The sequence below is a fragment of the Phocoena sinus genome, chromosome 10 (genome assembly GCF_008692025.1).
Source record: "Phocoena sinus isolate mPhoSin1 chromosome 10, mPhoSin1.pri, whole genome shotgun sequence".
Lineage (NCBI taxonomy): Eukaryota > Metazoa > Chordata > Mammalia > Artiodactyla > Phocoenidae > Phocoena > Phocoena sinus.
In genome coordinates this window covers 59,110,434-59,129,886 of record NC_045772.1, presented here as the reverse complement: position 1 = coordinate 59,129,886, position 19,453 = coordinate 59,110,434, and the positions used below count along the sequence as shown (strand labels likewise).

Here is a 19,453-nt window from a genome sequence, read left to right as displayed (position 1 = left end):
GAAAGAAAGAACTCCTCTGAACCTTAATTTCCATATCAATAAAAATGAAAACGGAGGGAATTCCCTGGTGGTGAGTCCAGTGGTTAGGACTCAGTGGCACTTTCACTGCCGTTGGCCTGAGTTTGATCCCTGGGTCAGGGAACTAAGATCCCACAAGCTGTGCAGCGTGGACAAAAAAAAAAGAGAAAAGAAAAGAAAATGGAAATTATACCTATCCCATTATCTCATTATCATTTTTTTTAAACAAACCTCCACCTTCCTACTTTCTAAATTTCTCTTCTACTGTCTCTTTTATTTATTTATTTTAATTTTTAAATTTCTGGCTGCATTGGGTCTTCGTTGCTGTGTGCGGGCTTTCTCTAGTTGCGGCAAGTGGGGGCTACTCTTCGTTGTGGTGCACGGGCTTCTCACTGCGGTGGCTGCTCTTGTTGTGGAGCATGGGCTCTAGGCGCGTGAGCTCAGTAGTTGTGACTTGCCAGCTCTAGAGTGCAGGCTCAGTAGTTGTGGCACACGGGCTCAGTTGCTCCGCGGCATGTGGGATCTTCCTGGACCAGGGCTTGAACCCGTGTCCCCTGCATTGGCAGGTGGATTCTTAACCACTGTGCCACCAGGGAAGCCCTCATGATTTTCTTTGTAAAGATTATATTAGATAACAAAATCCTATGGGGCCTGGAATATGGTAAATAGCCAACATTTGTTATTTTCCCTTTCCTTCGCCTGAGAAAAAGATAATAAAATAAAAGGTCAGTTGACTATTGAGATTAACATCAATAGTCACTAGAGAAGCTATGTTGTTACTAGGAAGTTTTGTTTTGATTTTACGTTTTTATGTCATTGTTCTGTTTTTGCATTCCATCTTGTGCCTTTTGAAGGCCAACCTTTTCTCTCATTTTGCATTTCTTCATAGCATCTCCACATGCTACATATGAGATACAATAAGTAATTGTTCAGTTATAGATTCTTTTGTCTATTCTCCAAATAGTACCTACTTAATAAATTTTTTTTCAAAAACAAACAACTTTTTATTGACATATAGTTGACTAGTAATGTTGTGTTAGTTTCAGGGGTACAGCACAGTGATTCAGTTATACATATATATGTATTCTTTTTCAGATTCTTTTCCATTATAGGTTATTACATGATACTGAATATAGTTCCCTGTGCTATACAGTAAGTCCTTGTTGTTTTATTTTATATATAGTAGTGTGATTTATTTTATATATAGTAGCATGTATCTGTTAATCACAGACTCCTAATTTATCCCTCCCCCACCCCCTTTCCCCTTTGATAACCATAAGTTTGTTTTCTATGTCTCTGAGTCCATTTCTGTTTTGTAAATAAGTTCATTTGTATCATTTTTTTAGATTCCACTTATCAGTAATATCATATGATATTTGTCTTTCTCTGTCTGGCTTACCAATCTCCAGGTCCATCCAGATGGTTGCAAATGGCATTGTTTCATTCTGTTTTATGGCTGAATAATATTCCATTGTACATATATATACTGAATCTTCTTTATCCATTCATGTGTTGACGGACATTTAGGTTGCTTCCATGTCTTGGCTATTGTAAATAGTTCTGCTGTGAACGTTGGGGTGCATATATCTTTTTTTTTTTTGGCCACGCTGCGTGGCATGCAGAATCTTAGTTCCCCAACAAGTGATCAAACCTGTGCCCCCTGCATTGGGAGCGTGGAGTCTTAACCACTGGACTGCCAGGGAAGTCCCCTATATCTTTTTTTTTTAAAATAAAATTTGCCATCTAAACCATTGTTTAAAATATTTATTTATTTATTTTTGGCTGTGTTGGATCTTCATTGCTGTGCGCAGGCTTTCTCTAGTTGCAGTGAGTGGGGGCTACTCTTCATTGTGGTGCGTGGGCTTCTCATTGTGGTGGCTTCTTTTGTTGCGGAGCACAGGCTCTAGGAGCATGGGCTTCAGTAGTTGTGGCACGTGGGCTCAGTAGTTGTGGCGCACGGGCTTAGTTGCTCTGCGGCATGTGGGATCTTCCTGGACCAGGGCTCGAACCTGTGTCCCCTGCATTGGCAGGCAGATTCTTAACCAGTGTGCCACCAGGGGAGCCCCCCCTCAATATCGTTTTGAATTAGTTTTCTCTGGATATATGCCCAGTGGTGGGATTGCTGGATCACATGGTAACTCTAATTAAATGGTTTTTGAATGGGTTAATTTTTATGCTGGTACAAACGTAAGAATTTCCTTGACAATAAATTGCAAGAAATAGGGGACTACCCTTGTGGTCCAGTGGTTAAAACTCCGCACTCCCAATGCAGGGGGCCTGGGTTCAATCCCTGGTTGGGGAACTGAGATCCCACATACCACAACTAAACCCGCTCGCCGCAACTACTGAGCCCATGAGCTCTAGAGCCCGTGCGCTGTAACTAGAGAGCCTGTGCAGTGCAAGGAAGATCCAGCACAGCCTAAATAAATAAATTTTTAAAATTCTTAAAGAAAACTGCAAGAAATAGGAATGGATAGGGAACTTGTCGATTAAAAGATGTGTCAGCAACCAGTGACAGTATATGGACCTTACTTGGATCCTATTTCAAACAAATAAACTGGCTAATTCCCTGGAGGTCCAGTGGTTAGCACTCCATGCTTTCACTGCCAAGGGCCTGGGTTCAATCCCTGGTCAGGGAACTAAGATCCCACAAGCCGCACAGTGTGGCCAAAAAATTCAAATAAACTGTAAAACAAAATAAAACAATTCTGACATATATAAGACAATTGGAAATTTTAACTCTATTTTATAAAATTAAGGAATTATTAATTTTTAGATGATATAGAGTTGTTTGGGTTTTTTTTTTAAAGAGATCTTTCAGAGCTACATGCTGAAATATTTTGTAATGAAATTATATATTTGCTATTTGCTTTGAAATAATATGGGAGGTAAGGAAATAGGTAGAGTTACAAATGAAGCAAGTTTGTCCATGAATAATTGTTAAAGCTAAGTGATAAATGTGTAGGGATTCATTATACTCTTCTTTTGCCTTTGTATGTTTTCCATAATTAATAGTAAAAAAAGGTATTCTTATTAAACTTTGCCTCCCATCCTCTGAACCAGGACTGTCTTTTTTTTTTTTTAATAGGTTAAGATATGAGCAACTTTAATACCACAGCCAGGCTAATTATTACTTAAGGATATCACTGAATGCAACTGTCAGGAGTAAGCCTAAGCAAAGATAGAGAAGAAGGGAAAAAATGGAGGAAGAATAGAAAAGAGCAAGAGAGAGGATGGAGACTAGAGAAAGGGAAAGAAGTGAAGGGGTAGTAGAGGGTTGCCTCTAAGCTATAAGTCTCTTATTCTCATTCTAAATTTTCTTCCAATTTCACCTCCAAAGGATACCAGAGGTAAGTAGGAACCTGAGATTCTGCTCTGTAAGTTCTGTCAAAACTTTTTGTAATAAGGAGAAAGAAAAATCGCTGTTTTGTTTTAATATATCAGCCTAAAAGAACAGGGATTCCCCCTTTTCTATATTCTTTATGGATTAAGTACACTGTAGCTATTATATAAATAGTATATCTTTATGTGGCTATGGGTACTGGACCTTGCAAAAATTCTTACATAACCTTCCACATTACTATCCAGGAATTAGGTAGAACTTACAGAACTTTCTCTTCCTCTTTTGGAGACCTTATCACTTTGTTTATAGTTGGCTTTTGGTATTCAGTTCTTACTTTGGCAATCAGTCGTCACCTCCACCCCTTACCTCCGACTTCTGCCCCATTCCCAATTGTAGTTTAAGACCGTGAGTTTGATAAACTAGGTTAACACTTTGCCAAGGACTAGTTCTGTTCAGATCACTGTCTTTTTTGAGATTCAGAGTATGTTAGGAACTATGAGAGCATGGGTCCAGGAGTCAGGCTGTATGGACTCAAGTGTTTTAACATTCTATCCTAGTTTTAAAAAATTAGTATGTCGGACCTTGAAACTTTTTCTTTTGTTTTTAAATAGATAATAGATGTATGGACTTGGTATAAAATATAAAAGGTTCAAAAGTCTGTTTTCACTCCATCTTTCATATACCTAGTTCGTCTTTTTAGTGGCCAACTTTATTAACCGTTTCTTGTGAATCTTTCTGGACGTATTTTATGTATATTATATCAGACTTTGAAAAATTATATCTGCAGTTGTTTGTGACTTGTAAAAAGCAGACTAGAGGGACTTCCTTGGCGGTCCAGTGGTTAAGACTCCACGCTTCCAGTGGAGGGGATGCGGGTTCGATCCCTGGTTGGGGAACTAAGATCCTACATGCCCTGTGGCGTGACCAAAACAAGGCAGGGTAGAATAAGGATTAAACTTTATATACCTAACGTAATGCTAGGTGGTTGCATGTATACATTTTATTTTGATCTGAAAATAGACTAGGCATATATACCTTCCATATTCTTTGGTTAGGTTACTTTCTTCAGGTGTGTAGTATTGCCAGTATTTATTGTTTGGTGAATCAAAAATATTTCTATAATGGTCACAGGAGCAGAATCTTTTCATGACTTTGAGATTTTAGGCCTTGATAAAACCAGATCCCTAATCTACCAATCTGGGAATTCTTTGTATAGGTAGTATAAGGGTGAAGAAGAGGAGTGCTGGTGTTTCCTGACTTCCTATGGGTTTGTGATCTCTGTATTTCTGACCACAATAAAATTGTGTCAGATGATGAAAATAGGGTAAATGACAAGATAGGGCAAAATAAACTATAGGCAGGCATTATCTTTTCCTATATATTTTCTCTATCTGAGGCAACTTTATTGTGGAAGAGAGGCACATATACTTCTCTGCAAGCTCTGAAGCTCCAATGATGCCGTTATTCTTTTTCACTTTGCAACTCCTTCTCAGGCCATACGATGATCCACCAGCTAGGCTGAAGAGTGGAGGGGTTGTGTAATGCAGAGTAGCACTCCATGGGGGCTCAGTTGTATCCTACCCATGTTCTCCCCAAGCAGTTGGTGGTCATGTTCAGACTTAAGCTACTTAACCTTCAAAGATCCTTTTTCTGTCCTGAGAATTAATTAAACTTTTTGCTTTATGGTTCCTGGTACGTATGAGATATTGCCACACTGACATGTACCCACAAACTGGTGGCATAGTTGGTTATTCCTTGGGATAGAGGCATGGGATTGTGCTGCCTAAAAACACTGTGCCTAAAAGGGCTCTGCCCCCCAATAGAATTGCCCATATATTTCAGTTGAGGGCTCTTGCTCTAGTAAGTCTATGTAAGCACCAGTCTTACGTAGGTTTTCCTCTAATTTATTTGGTTCACAGTTCAAATGCCTTTGTTCCTTAAATGTTCTACTTTGACTAGACATTACCTATGGCCAGGGAACTTAGAACTGTTTTCTTTCCAGAAGGGAGAGAAAGGATGTAGGGTCATGGAAAGGACTGCTTTACATGTTTACTCAGCTGGTTGCCTTGGTTTGGATACTGTCAGTATTAAGGTTTCCATTACTTGGTTCTGCTTAACAAAAAGTGAAGCGACACAACAGAGGGAATGTTGAAATAAAACTGAACCTCAGTTTCTGAGTTTTAGAAGGAAAATAACACATCACCTGCTCTACTTCACAAAGTTGTCTGGAAGATGATATGAAATCATAAAGTTAAATCAACAGTTTAACTTAAGATACTGTTAAATTGTTAGATGAAAAGAATTCTGCATCAAACTGTGCCTTGAGGATTTTTGCCCAGTGAGGAGGTTCTTTATCCTTAAAGAAAGCAGAATTTTCTTAAAGAAAGCAGAATTTCTCAAGAGTTTCTGGTACATATCCTCTTGCACCTGAATCTTTAAGGTAGAATGGTTTGTTCATCGTTTAGGGTCCTAAAAGGAAACAGATGCATACCCAAATGGAGTAATTTGAGAAAGATGTAATGAAGGGACTATTTACAAAGGGACTTAGGGAAACCAGTGAGAGGGAGTAGAGCACCCTATGGCCAGCAATTACAGAGCCTACGTACTCTATATCTAAAAGGTCAAAGAACTGAGGGAGATTACCAGAATCTAAGAGTGTATGGAGAGAACTATGGGCTTCAGTAGAGGTATGCAGCCAAATCACGGTATTCTGGCAGGGAAAGGAGCTAGGAAAAGAAATACTCTGGTCTCATTCTCCTCCTGCCCTTTGATATCCTACTGGTATATATCTGGTTAGCCAAACCCAACTGGAAGCCAGAGGGCAAGGAAGCCTGTTCATACACTCTGTATGGTCAGCTTCCAAGGCATAATGCAAGGTGGACAAGAGTGCCTAGTGGATCTGGAAGGGTGAATGGATTCTTGAGCAATGTGTTTGGCTGTATGCTTAACTGAGGATTCTTTAGTTATTTTGACTTAGGGTTTAAAAACGTCAATTTTATACTTGAGAACTAGTTTGAGTATCACCTGGTATGAATGTAAAAACTCCCTCTGGTATTAAAGGGATGTAGAAAACAGATTGCTACTGTAGTGGTAAGAGCCATGAAAGAGTAAGGGGGAGGAGATGAGGAGCTGGAGATGGTGTCAGGTTTACTTGAGCTAAGAGGAAGTAGTAGAAGTGCTGAGAGTCAGCTTTGAAAACCAGGTATGAGGGCTTGCCTGGTGGTCCAGGGGTTAAGACCCTGAGCTCCCACCGCAGGGGACCCCGGTTCAATCCTGGTCAGGGAACTAAGATCCCGCATGCCATACCACGTGGCCTAAATAAATAAATAAATAAAATAAAACCAGGTATGGTGGGCAGATCCGTGGTATGGGTTCTGTGGCTCAGGTGCTGTGTGTTCCAGAGATACCTTTCTTTTTTTGTCTTGTTTTGTTTTTAATGTTATATTTTTTTTCAGGGAGGGGGATTACAGAAAATATTCCTTTCTTGCTCTGATATGATTTAATGTCTAATACATACTTCCACTTGAATTTCAATAAAATATATTAATCTTATGAATTTTCTATCTGGAAATGAAGTAGGGTGATGCCAACCTAGGCTGAATCCTGTGCTAGGTCATACTAGTGTGTGATAGCCAAACATCTCAAGAAGTTTTCAATGGTTGGAATGTCCTCTTCTCGCTACCCATCTCTATCAAATTTTTATGACAGCTTTATTGAGATATAATTCACATACTATACAATTCACCCGTTTAAAGGGTACAGTTCAGTGGCTTTTGTATATTCACGGAGTCCTGCATCCATTACCATACTTTTAGGACATTTTCATTACCCACCTCCCAAAGAAACTCTGCCCACTTAGCTATCACTTCCCAGTTCTTTCATTATCCCCCTCTCCCAGCCATAGGTAATCAGTAATCTACTTCCTGTTTCTAAAGACTTGCCTATTATACACATTTCATATAAATGGAATTATGTAATCAGTGGTCCTTTGTGACTGCCTTCTTTCACTTAGCATATTTTCAAGGTTCATATTGTAGCATGTATCTGTACTTCTTTCCTTCTTATGACTGAATAATAAGCTCATGTATAGATATACCACATTTTATGTATCCATTTATCAGTTGATAGACATTTGTGTTGTTTCCACTTTGGGCTATTATAATGCTGCTGCGAAATTCGTGTACAGGTTTTGTGCAGACATATGTTTTCAGTTCTCTTGGGTACATACCTAGGAGTGGAATTGCTGAGTCATGTGATAACTCTGTGTTGAACCATTTTAGGAGCTGCCAAACTGTCTTGCTAAGCAGCTGCATCATTTTACATTCCCACCAGTAGTGTACAAGGGTTCCAGTTTCTTCACAGCCTCACCAACACTTGTTCTTTTTTATTATAGCCATCAAAGTTACTTTTGAGTAAAGTCATAGTCTTTTTATTACAGCCATCCTAGTGGATATGAAGTGGTATCTCATTATGATTTTTTAAAATAAGTTTATTTATTTTATTTATTTATTTTTGGCTACATTGGGTCTTCCTTGCTGTGCACGGGCTTTCTCTAGTTGCAGTGAGTGGGGGCTACTCTTCCTTGAGGTGTGTATGCTTCTCATTGCGGTGGCTTCTCTTTGTTGAGGAGCATGGGCTCTGGTCGTGTGGCTTCAGTAGTTGTAGCACGCAGACTCAGTAGTTGTGGCTCGCCGGCTCTAGAGCGCAGGCTCAGTAGTTATGGTGCATGGGCTTAGTTGCTCCGCAGCATGTGGGATCTTCCCAGACCCAGGGATCGAATCCGTGTCCCCTGCATTGGCACACGGATTCTCTACCACTGCGCCACCAGGGAAGTCCCTCTCCTTATGATTTTGATTTGCCCCTATGGCTCCCTATTAAAGGTTTAATATCCTACTCATCCTTCAAGGTACAACCCAAACATCTTACTTACTTGAGAAACTTTTCCCTCAGGAATTGTTTATTCTTTCATGTTCTTATACCATTTTGCTTGGATCCCCATTAGCACACATATTTTTTTCTGCTAGTTATCTAGATTGTACGCTCTGGTTTGTGAATTACTTAATGGCTTCTTGTGAGTGTGTGTTTAAATTTATTATGAAATATTTCACTTTTACTCATCTGTGAGTCCCCACTGCATCAAGCAGGGCATGGACATATTTGCATTCAGATATTTATTGAATGATTCAAATAATGCAAAGGGTCTCATGAGTGAATATTAGGAGGTCTGTTACTTTGCAGGGAAAGTGGACTTTCTCTTATTAGGAGACATTATGACAGACCTCAGAAAATAATGTATTTTTAGACAAAAATGTTCAGATGTGTTATATGTCCCAGAGACCACTGGCTTTAGGAGCTTGTGTTGTGGATCATCAATATCCAGGTTGTAATAGGAATTTTGATGTCAGGCCACTGGATTGTGTATCTGTGAGACTTTCTTAGGCGTTTATTAAGATGATACACAATTAGCAAATCCCCTAAGTTTATTTTACTCCTTTTAGCAAATATCCATGCTTATACTCTATGCCAGGAACTTCACTGGGCACTAGACATGGGATGGAGTTTTCTCCTGCTCTGGTGACAATAAGAGTTAAGGGCTTAGGATGGGGATAACTTTGATAGCAAATGAATGGATACAGGGTTTGTGAATTTTATTAAACCAGGCAAAATGAACACTTGATCAGAGAACCTTATTTTCAGAATAAAGACAGTGTTTCAGTTACATTAATTTTTAAGTAGCTCATCTGACTGGATCATTCTTTTAAAGATCTGATGAAAACTTAGTGATTGGGAAGTAGGCCTTGTATCACTTCTACCATTATGATCTCTTGCAAGAGAGCAAAAGGAAGAACGCTCTCTTGTCTCCTAGTTTCCTGTAACTCAGCAAGACAGGAAACATAAAGTTCCTTGCTACAGGAAGACGGGAGTTTGATTTTTCTTTTTCTGGATGAAGATGAAGGAGTTATATATTTCTCTATCCCCATACTATAAGCCCTTCCCTGGATTATTATCCCAGAGATTCTTATGGGATATTTTATAGGACAGTTCTCTAACCATCCTTCAAATACCACCCCACCAATCTTTAGGAAATTAAAGTCTCTTCAGTATTTTATCTAAAAGGCCTCAGCCCTAGACAGTAAAAGAAGAACAAAACATAAGGAATCGTTTTATAATCTAGACATAAGTAACTTTCTGAGGAGGTCAGAGAGAGGTAGTTCTGAAGATGGTCAGGGCCTGCTTACTGAGTAGTTATCTCGCTGCCTGCCTCATAGGCTCAAATCTCTTCATGTGCTTTCCATAAAAACATCTCTCCAGAGTTTTCCTGGATCCTTAAGAACTTCTGGGGGGTGGGGGGACTTCCCTGGCAGCGCAGTGGTTAAGAATCCGCCTGCCAGTGTAGGGAACACGGGTTTGAGCCCTGGTCCAGGAAGATCCCACATGCTGTGGAGCAGCTAAGCCCGTGTGCCCCAACTACTGAGCCTGCGCTCTAGAACCCGCGAGCCACAACTACTGAGCCCGTGTGCTACAACTACTGAGCCTGCGCTCTAGAGCCCGTGAGCCGCAGCTACTGAGTCCATGTGCCACAGCTACTGAAGCCTACACACCTAGAGCCCATGCTCTGCAACAAGAGAAGCCACCGCAATGAGAAGCCCACACCGCAATGAAGAGTAGCCCCTGCTCGCTGCAACTAGAGAAAGCCCACGCGCAGCAATGAAGACCCAATGCAGCCAATAAATAAATAAATAAAAATTAAAAAAAAAAAAGAACTGCTGGGGAAACATCAAGTCTCTGCAGACAAATAACAGCTCAACTTGGGTGAGTTATCCATATTCTGCAAAGGAAGGAGAATTTTGTCCTTTAATTATAGAAGAACTCCATTTTTTAAAAGACTCCAAATTTTAAAATAATAACAGTTACTGACAGTTTATACTTGCTGTATGCCAAACACCATGTTAAGTACTTTATATCCATTAACTCATTTGTCCTACCTTTCTTTGCCTTCTTTCAGCTTTTATGTATGGCTATTTACTATGCAAGGGTAGTGGCCCTTCTAGGAAACAGCCAAGTCCTCCCCCTGCTAGTGTTCTCACACACCTTTTATTGATAGATTCTAGTCTCCAACCAACCTCAAATTTGGTGTTCCCTAGCGTTTGCATTCAATCAGTTCGTCTTTGCAATCCAGTGTTCCCTGTTCTGCCTTGGTAACGAATTGCCTATAGGCATCTGGGTTTCACTGGAAGATCCAAAGCCAAAAAGTCCTCGCCCTGAGATTGCTTCCCACCTTTAGCTATCATAACTGAGTTTACTCCACTTCCCAAAGAAGTAGTGCAATACTAGAACTTTCTAAAAGCATTAATACCTCCTTTATAAGCCTATATTTCTAAGGTGGTGTGTTAACTTTTAGCTAAGAAATCAAACTTCCATGCTAACTACCAGGCTTGTCACGCCTTCCCTGCATAGTATTTTAAAGGTATTTAAATGTTTACTAACTGAATAAATTAACCAGTATTTATTCTAAAAGCATTCAGCATATATCCATCAAGCAGATAACTTCAAATTCTGCCAGTCTGAATTTAACTTCTATACTTTTTCCTGACCTCCCTTCATGTCTAATATCTCCTAACTAGTCTTACCACCTCTGGTCTTCTACCCCTCCGAACCAGCTGGGATAATGCACCTAGTGTTAGCTTTCTCAAATATATGTTATCATGTCATTTCTCAGTTTATAAACCTGTTAATGTTTCCCAGTCAGAAATAAATCTCCTTCATGAGAAGACTCATACCTAGGGACTTCCCTAGTGGTCCAGTGGTTAAGAATCCACCTTGCAATGCAGGGGACGCGGGTTTGATCCCAGTCAGGGAGCTAAGATCACACATGCCGCGGGGCAGCTAAGCCCCCATGCTGCAACTACAGAGCCCTCGAGCTCTGGAACCTGCCCACCAGAACTAGAGAGAAGCCCACGCGCCACTATTAGAGAAGTCCGAGCGCCGCAAGGAAGAGCCCACGTGCTGCAGCTAAGACCCGACGCAGCCAAATAAATATTTTGTAAAAAAAGAAGACTCATACCTACCTTTTCTACTGGATAACTTTACATATTTCTTTGCTACGTGATAATATGCTACCATCCTTTATTTCTAAAGGCAAATCTAATACCATCCCAGGCATCTTAAGATTCTAGAACAAATATGAGGGCCTTGTTTTAAACAGTTCAAATCTTGCTCTTCATTTTTTAGCTTAGGCTCGGACAGAGAACCAGTGGCCTCAGAGAACCATTACAGACCAACAGGAGTCAAGAGAGACAATACTGCCCCACCCTTCTCTCGCCCAGTAAGAATATCTCAGTCCTCTGGACTCTCATATATACTGCCCTGTTCTCTTTTATGTACATAGGTAAACAAAGATCATTAGTTTACATTAGTTATTATTGTCTCTCCAAATAGTTTCTTTCGGGAAGCTAGATAAGCTTTACTTAGAGGCTTTCTTGACCTTTTTTATTGAATTCTCTTGAAAAGAGAATATTTTTCTATTTTTTCTCTTTGGAGACTATGTAGTAGTTTCAGAAGCTGTTTGGGAATAGCAAAAGAGAAAAGTTTTGGGTTTTTATTTTCTGAACTACATCTTTTTTTCTAGGAATTTTTCTGGCCTTGCAGCAAGTTTATCATTGACTAAGACATATTTTTAGATTATAACTAAGACATTAGTGTTAAAACCAAGGTTATAACCATGGTAGTAAGCCAGAAGCTTCTTTTCAATTTATTTCTTTCCTCAATAACCCTTGTGTTCTTATTTGGACAGTCGTAGCATCATTGATAACTTCCTCTTAGGAATATTCTCTCACATTGGGAAAGGGGATAGATGAACTCTAGCTGAGGCAGGTGATCTCATCTGCCAGTGCTTGGCACATGATATGATGCTGCTAGAGTTGCTTCTGCTATCATTGTTACTGTTGGCATCATCATCACCCCACAGGCCTAGAATCTCTTATTTATTTATTTATTTAGGGGCGGGGTGGGGGTGTGGCACACCATGCAGCTCGCAGTATCTTAGTTCCCAAAACCAGGGACTGAACCCAGGCCCCAGCAGTGGAAACGCCGAGTCCTAACCACTGGACCACCAGGGAATTCCCTAGACTCTCATATTAGAAGAAGCTTGGCTTTCTCAGCTAAGGATCAATAATGGCAATTCCTTAGAGATGAGGAAAGGCATATCTTAGTGAATGATCTCCAGCAGTGATCTTATTCTGAACTCAGGAACAGCCATGATTAGAATATAGTTGATAATCTTCTTGGCCTCTACTTTATTATTATTTTTAAAAAATATTTATTTATTTATTTGGCTGCGCCCAGTCTTAGTTGTGGCATGTGGGATCTTTGTTGCTGCATGCGGGATCTTTAGTTGTGACGTGTGAACTCTTAGGTTCGGGATGTGGGATCTAGTTCCCTGACTGAGGATTGAACCCGGGCCCCCTGCATTGGGAGCATAGAGTCTTAGCCACTGGACCACAAGGGAAGTCCCTTCTTGCCTCTACTTTAAATCAGATGGTGCACTTACAACAGTAGTGATAATGGAGGGGGCCTAGACCACTAGTATTTGATTATTATTACATGTCTACTAATTCAGTGGAGATTTCAACATCATTCTTAAAGTATGTACTGCCATTTCTAGCACTGGATGTATGACTTTTAGGTTTATTTGCCCTGTTTTTGTCTTGTTGTCTGAAAGTTGCTGAAAAACATGCATGTGCCCTACCCTGCACTTGTCGACTGTCACTACCACCACAGAGGAAGAATTCATATTCTTCTGGCACATGGATTGTTCTATATGGAAAATCCAAGTGTAAGTTCTGGCAAAGAGAGGGGGACATGGATAGGAAATATAAAGGGTGTATCAAGAGCTACAATAGGTCATGAGGCTTTGGGCCATTCCAGAATGTGGTATTGGGTTTCTTCTTTGCTGCAGTATAGAGCTGAGGAATAAACTGTGTATTTGCAAGTGGGTACACATTTGTGATTATGTATAGTGACAGAAATAGGTAAATACTTGCTTCAACATATTTAGCTTGAGCAAATTTTTTTTTTTTTTTTTTTTTTTTTTTTTTTTTGCAGTATGTGGGCCTCTCACTGTTGTGGCCTCTCCCATTGCGGAGCACAGGCTCCGGACGCGCAGGCCCAGCGGCCATGGCTCACGGGCCCATCCGCTCCGCGGCATGTGGGATCTTCCCGGACCGGGGCATGAACCCGTGTCCCCTGCATCGGCAGGCGGACTCTCAACAACTGCGCCACCAGGGAAGCCCTTGAGCAAATATTTTTATTTTAAAGTTTGCTAAAGGTCAGAGGCGTGAAATGTAAGAGGCACATTTCACATTAAGATTCTTTGGGGGGAAGATTTCCCCTCTTTGATATTCATGTTTCCCTTTTTCTTCTGTTACCACTCTAATCCCTTACCACTACTACCAAAGAAGAGAGAGAGGGGGAAAACCTGGAGATGCAGCTAGTATTTTATAGGGAAGTAATTCCAAACAGATTTATACTATACAGTGCTTTAAGACAAGGGAGAACTGGAATATGAGTATGATATAGTAAAATGCACTATGTTATAGGTAATTATGCAAATTTAGAGGATTATGAACCATATATATGTATATACACTAGAAGCCTGATTAGAGCATAAGGGTATAAAATATGCCATGAAAGAAATGAATCCATGTTCCAGTCAACCTGGTAATTTTTCTCTAACAGAAGTACCCCCCTACAGAAGGGGCCCCAAAATGTAGCAGAGTCTGGTTGCCTGTTCTGGTATCAGTAGTGAAAAATTACAGATGTTTCACCCCAAATGCTGGATTTCCTTAACCATACTTTATCTATTATTCATTCATATTTAAACTTTTAAAAACTTGTAAATAACTTATGACTAAACCCCTATCAGCACAGTAACAAATTTCATTTTTTACTACCTGGCATGGTAATTAGTATTTCATTTTGTTTGTCTAATCTTATAATAATTTTCAAGCTCCTGCAGGTATTTTGCAGTCTCATATTCTACAGTTTTATGAATAATCTATGTTCAACTTTTCTATACCTTCATCATTTAATAAATTTTTATTAGTTCCTCTGTGATTTTTGAATGGAACCTAGATTTTATTAGTCTTGTCTCATTACACAGTTTACTTAAGAGGCGTACATTAATTGTGTCTCCAGCATCTGTATGATAAAAACGTTCCTCTATAACTAAGAACCTTTTTTCAAAACCTTTATCAAGCTTATTTTGGCCTCTCATTTCCCCTGAAAGTTAGGTAGGACAGTTAAATATTTTCTTATTTTATGGCAGAGAGGAATTCCTTTAGGTTTCTTTCTTAACGCTCTTTTTAAAAAATTAATTAATTAATTAAGGGCTGCATTGGGTCTTTGTTGCTGCGTGAGGGCTTTTCTCTAGTTGCGGCGAGCGGGGGCTACTCTTTGTTGCAGTGCACAGGCTTCTCATTGCGGTGGCTTCGCTTGTTGCAGAGCACGGGCTCTAGGCACATGGGCTTCATTAGTTGTGGCATGCAGGCTCAGTAGTTGTGGCTCACGGGCTGTACAGCACAGGCTCAGTAGTTGTGGCACACAGGCTTAGTTGCTCCGCAGCATGTGGGATCTTCCCAGACCAGGGCTCGAACCTGTGTCTCCTGCATTGGCAGGCGGATTCTTAACAACTGTGCTACCAGGGAAGCCCTTTTAACTCTTTTGATGACTTCATTGCTGTTAAAGTTTGGAATCATTCTTTCCAAGGGGCCAAGATCTTCCTCACTCTTCAGCATCTAAATGTATAATTCTTCTGACCTTCTGTTCTTCATGTCTCCCTGCAGCCATATGTGTCATTGTCTCAGCCAATGGCACCACCTAGTCCAAGCAACAGTACCCCTAACAGCAGCAGTGGGAGCACTGTAAATGACCAGCTGAGTAAAACCAACCTCTACATCCGGGGATTGCAGCCAAGCACTACAGACCAGGACCTAGTCAAGTTGTGTCAGTCGTAAGTTGGGGTACATAGGGGTAGGTCTCCAGGGACAGTACAGATTTGGTGATACTGGCTTCTTACCAGATACTCTTATCCTGAAATGCAATATTATCAATATTTTGCTTCTACCCCTATAGTTGCAAGGTTTCTCAGCAGCCCCTCTTAGAGGAATTCTACCTACTACATATATATATAACTTTTATGTGTTTCTCTGAGGAAAGCTGGATAGGGCTGACCTTTGAAGCCTAGTTAGTATATGACTTTGTTTCCAGCATGTACCCAGAACTGATGGTCTTAGTGGAAATAATTCCTATCCTTACACCTTGAATAGAAATGCTCAGTATCTCTAAAGATATTGATTAGTAGATAGTGAAAACCAGCAGTAGGGATAGAAGAAAGTGGGACTAGCCAATCGAATTATACACTTAGGAGAGTTTCTGCTGCTAGAGTTATTCTCAGTGACCCAGAGGAGCCCTCAAATTAGTGGATAAAGAAGAAAATGGAGAAAGAGTTGTCACTTGGCATCTACCCCCTAAAGATCTTTGGGGTTTCTTCAGCTTAGATTTGAGTCATGAGGTGGAGACAACTACCATGGAATTAGCCCAATTAGGAAAACTGGAAAAATTGCAAGAATGCAGAGAGGCCAGCTCAATTCCATTTGGCAGAAATATATGTGTTTCAAATCATTTATATGGGGGACTGATTAGAGGCAGAAGTCTGGTGGGATGGTAATATTAATGGGGAAGGGGAAATCGAGTTTAGAAAGAAATAAAGATAGGAACCTTAGTCTGTGTAAATTTACCATCTTTTAAAACTCTGTTGAAGTTTTACATACAGAAGTTTTACATACAAGCATACATACAGAAGTTTTACATACAAGCATACAGAAAAGTGCACAAATCAGAAGTGTTTATAGAACAGTGAATTTTCACAAGGTGAACACATCCTTGTAACAGTCCCTGGTAACCAGATCAAGGAATAGAACACTACCAGCTCTTCAGAAGCCCACCTCCCAGTGACAGTCCGTCCCCCACCCCCAAAGGTATCTACTGTTTGGCTTCTAAACGATTGATGTGGCTTGTTTGAACCTCATATGAATATAATGATATAGCACATACCGTTTTATGTCTGGTTTCTTTTGTTCAATGTTGTTTGTGAGATTCATCCACATTGTTGCATATAGCAAAAATGTGTTCATTCTTATTGCTTTATAGAATTCCATCATAGGAATAAACCACAACTTATTTACTTGTTCTGCTGCTGCTGGACATTTGAGTTGTTCCCAGTATGTGACTATTATGGATACGGACAGTGCTGCTATGAACTTGTACATGTCTTTTGGTGCATGTGTATAAGTATATACATTTATGTTGGGTATATACCTAGGAGTAAAATTGCTAAATCATAGGATATACATTTGTTCAGCTTTTGTAGATACTAGTAAACAATTTTCTAAAGTGGTCAAAGTAACTCAAACTCCCATAACAGTATGAGTATGTGGCAGCTGTTCCAAATCCTGAAGAGGCAGAACATTCTCCCCTCAAAATGTTTGTATGCGGCATCAGAGGTACTCTATAAATCCCTTACTCTACTGAGGTAGTGGCTTTTGGAAGTTTGCTAGCACCAGGCTGCATAAAATCAGTCTCTAAAGGCTAGATGTGTGTATAAAACCTGAATCTGTTACCTCGGCTTACCTTGCTTTAGAAGGCTATTTAAATGGAACTTAGGGAACTTAGTCTAGGACTAGTAATTTTTTTGAGGGAATGGGAATTGGCAAAAATGTTGGTTTATGAGGGAAAAGAGTATCATGTCAATCTAGTTCCTTGATTTCTGCACCCTGTATTTCTTTTTTTATTTTTTGTGCGGTATGCAGGCCTCTCACTGTTGTGGCCTCTCCCGTTGCGGAGCACAGGCTCCGGACGCACAGGCTCAGTGGCATGGTTCACGGGCTCAGCCGCTCCGCGGCATGTGGGATCTTCCTGGACTGGGGCACGAACCTGCATGCCCTGCATCGGCAGGCGGACTCTCAATCACTGTGCCACCAGGGAAGCCCCACTGTGTATTTCTTGTACTAAATATAATGTGCTGCAAAAATCAATCCTCTCACTCCACAAGACAGAGAAAAAACTCAATTCTACTTCACTATACTTTTAGACTTTCATTTTGCCCTTCCCAATAGTTGCCTTACCTTCTGCTATGTCTGAAGGGATGAGAACAGTCAGGGTCAGCATGTACAATAAGATGGAAGTAAGGAGCCCAGTAGGGGACCATAGAGAAGTAGGAATGAGGAAGGGAAAGAATAGGTGCTACATGAGTTATGATGAAAGGGAAGCTGTGAAGAACTGGTGGATGGAATCCTCATGGGTGTGTGAGCTAGGAGGGACACCTTTCTGTGAAGGGTGTTTCCCATGCATAGGACTTCCTGCCTTTGTCCCAGTTATCTCTCTAGGTTGTACGGGAAGTAAATGTTGCTGGATCCTAAGCCCTGGTGGGCAGGAAGGAGAGGCGTGGAGTCTGGAACTGGAACTCCTGGTTCTCTTGGAGGGACTCCTTCGGAGGAGGAAGCTGCATGATCCAGCTGTTGCCAGCTGAAGTGGAAATTCTGACTCAAAGTCTCAGGCTGCTCAGACCACAGCAAGCTCCACCCTGGGGCCTTGATAGGGATAGCAGCGTGTGTGTGTCCTCTGGCTTACAGACTCTTGCATCCCTTCCTTTCCTAAATTTGGGAAAGAGTCCAAGTATGTAGCCCTGAAGGGTTAGGTTCGCCACATCCATTCTAGCCTCCAGGGCATCGCTTGGCTTATTCTGTCTAATCCAATGGGTCACAGAGCTCCTCTCTACAACAGTCAGTGAGAGGCTGCCGAGGAGCGAAACAAATGCATCAATCATCGTATGTTCTTTAGGGATGGGATGAGAGGAAAAGTAGAAAAAAATGCTTGTTTCAGGTATTCGTCTCAAATTCAGTCCCTGCCAACTGTTTTCAGTTAAATTTTATACTTCTGACTTTGTTAGTGATTTCTGTTCTGTCTCTCTAATATTTTCACCCTCCTGGAGTGGAATGTAGAGACTTCTTTATAGTAGAACACTTCTAATATAATCCCTGACCTGTGATAGATACTCCACTGCTCAAGTTTGGGGAACTCCACATGAATCTGCTGCCAAAGTATAATTTTCAGAAAGTTGAAAAGCATAACTCTGCTGCAGGTATAGATGAACGCATGCCAAATATTTATTTTACTCATTAGTGAGGGAACTAGCAGGATGGTAAAATGGGTTCAAAGAGTATTTGAGGGACTGAAGAAAGAATGTTGGAATAAGATTACGAGGTTACAGAGAAAACTGGTTCATACCCTATAGGACTATAAAACAGTAACCTTTGGGATCATCTTTTCTAATGGACAGAAATTGTTTGTATTTCTACTTGATAAAAATCTACAAATTAATATGTATCTTCACAAAATCTGGGCCCTCATCAGTAATAAATAGTAACTGAAACAAAGAAACATCCCCCTAGATAACAGAATATACTTTGAATGGGCCTTGTAGACAGTGTTCCAGAATGACATTGAAAGAATGTGCAATCCTCATTTTGCCTTATCGTCAAGTTTTGGATAATTTTCTTAACACAGCTGTTGCATTTGCTTTTATGCCCACTCCCCTCCCTAATACACTGAAATCTTGACAATAAGAAATAGAAATCAGGGAATTCCTTGGCAGTCCAGTGGTCAGGACTCGGCGCTTTCACTGCTGGGGCCCTGGGTTTGATCCCTGGTTGGGGAACTAAAATCTCATAAGCTGTGAGGTGCAGCCAAAAAAAAAGAAAAGAAATAGAAGTCTTAGAGATTAAAGCAGGAAAGAGCCATTTGGTTAAATGTTGAGGTCCCATGAATATAATAATAATATAATATAACATATAATAATAATAGCAGTTAAGAGTGTTCAGGTGTTTACCATTTGATAGACATTAGTACTTTATATTCATGCACTCATTTCATATTTCCAACAATCCTATCTCCATTTTACAGATGGTGAGACTGAGGCACAGAAAGGTTAAATGACTTGTCCAAGATCACACATAGCTATAAAGTGGCAGAACC

The 19,453-nt window shown here is 40.4% G+C and overlaps 1 protein-coding gene across 5 annotated transcripts in view; it reads left to right on the top strand.

Moving 5' to 3' along the window:
• The window catches only part of RBMS2 (RNA binding motif single stranded interacting protein 2), a 65,405-nt gene that overhangs the window by 23,146 nt on the left and 22,806 nt on the right, over window positions 1–19,453 (top strand). For 4 of the 5 annotated variants that reach the window (XM_032647169.1, XM_032647172.1, XM_032647170.1 and 1 more), the window contains one exon: window positions 15,205–15,371. In XM_032647169.1, the coding sequence (XP_032503060.1) occupies window positions 15,205–15,371 (167 nt within the window). Of the gene's footprint in view, window positions 1–10,024; window positions 10,175–15,204; window positions 15,372–19,453 lie in introns of those variants that run through there. The other variant, XM_032647171.1, reaches the window with a different exon arrangement.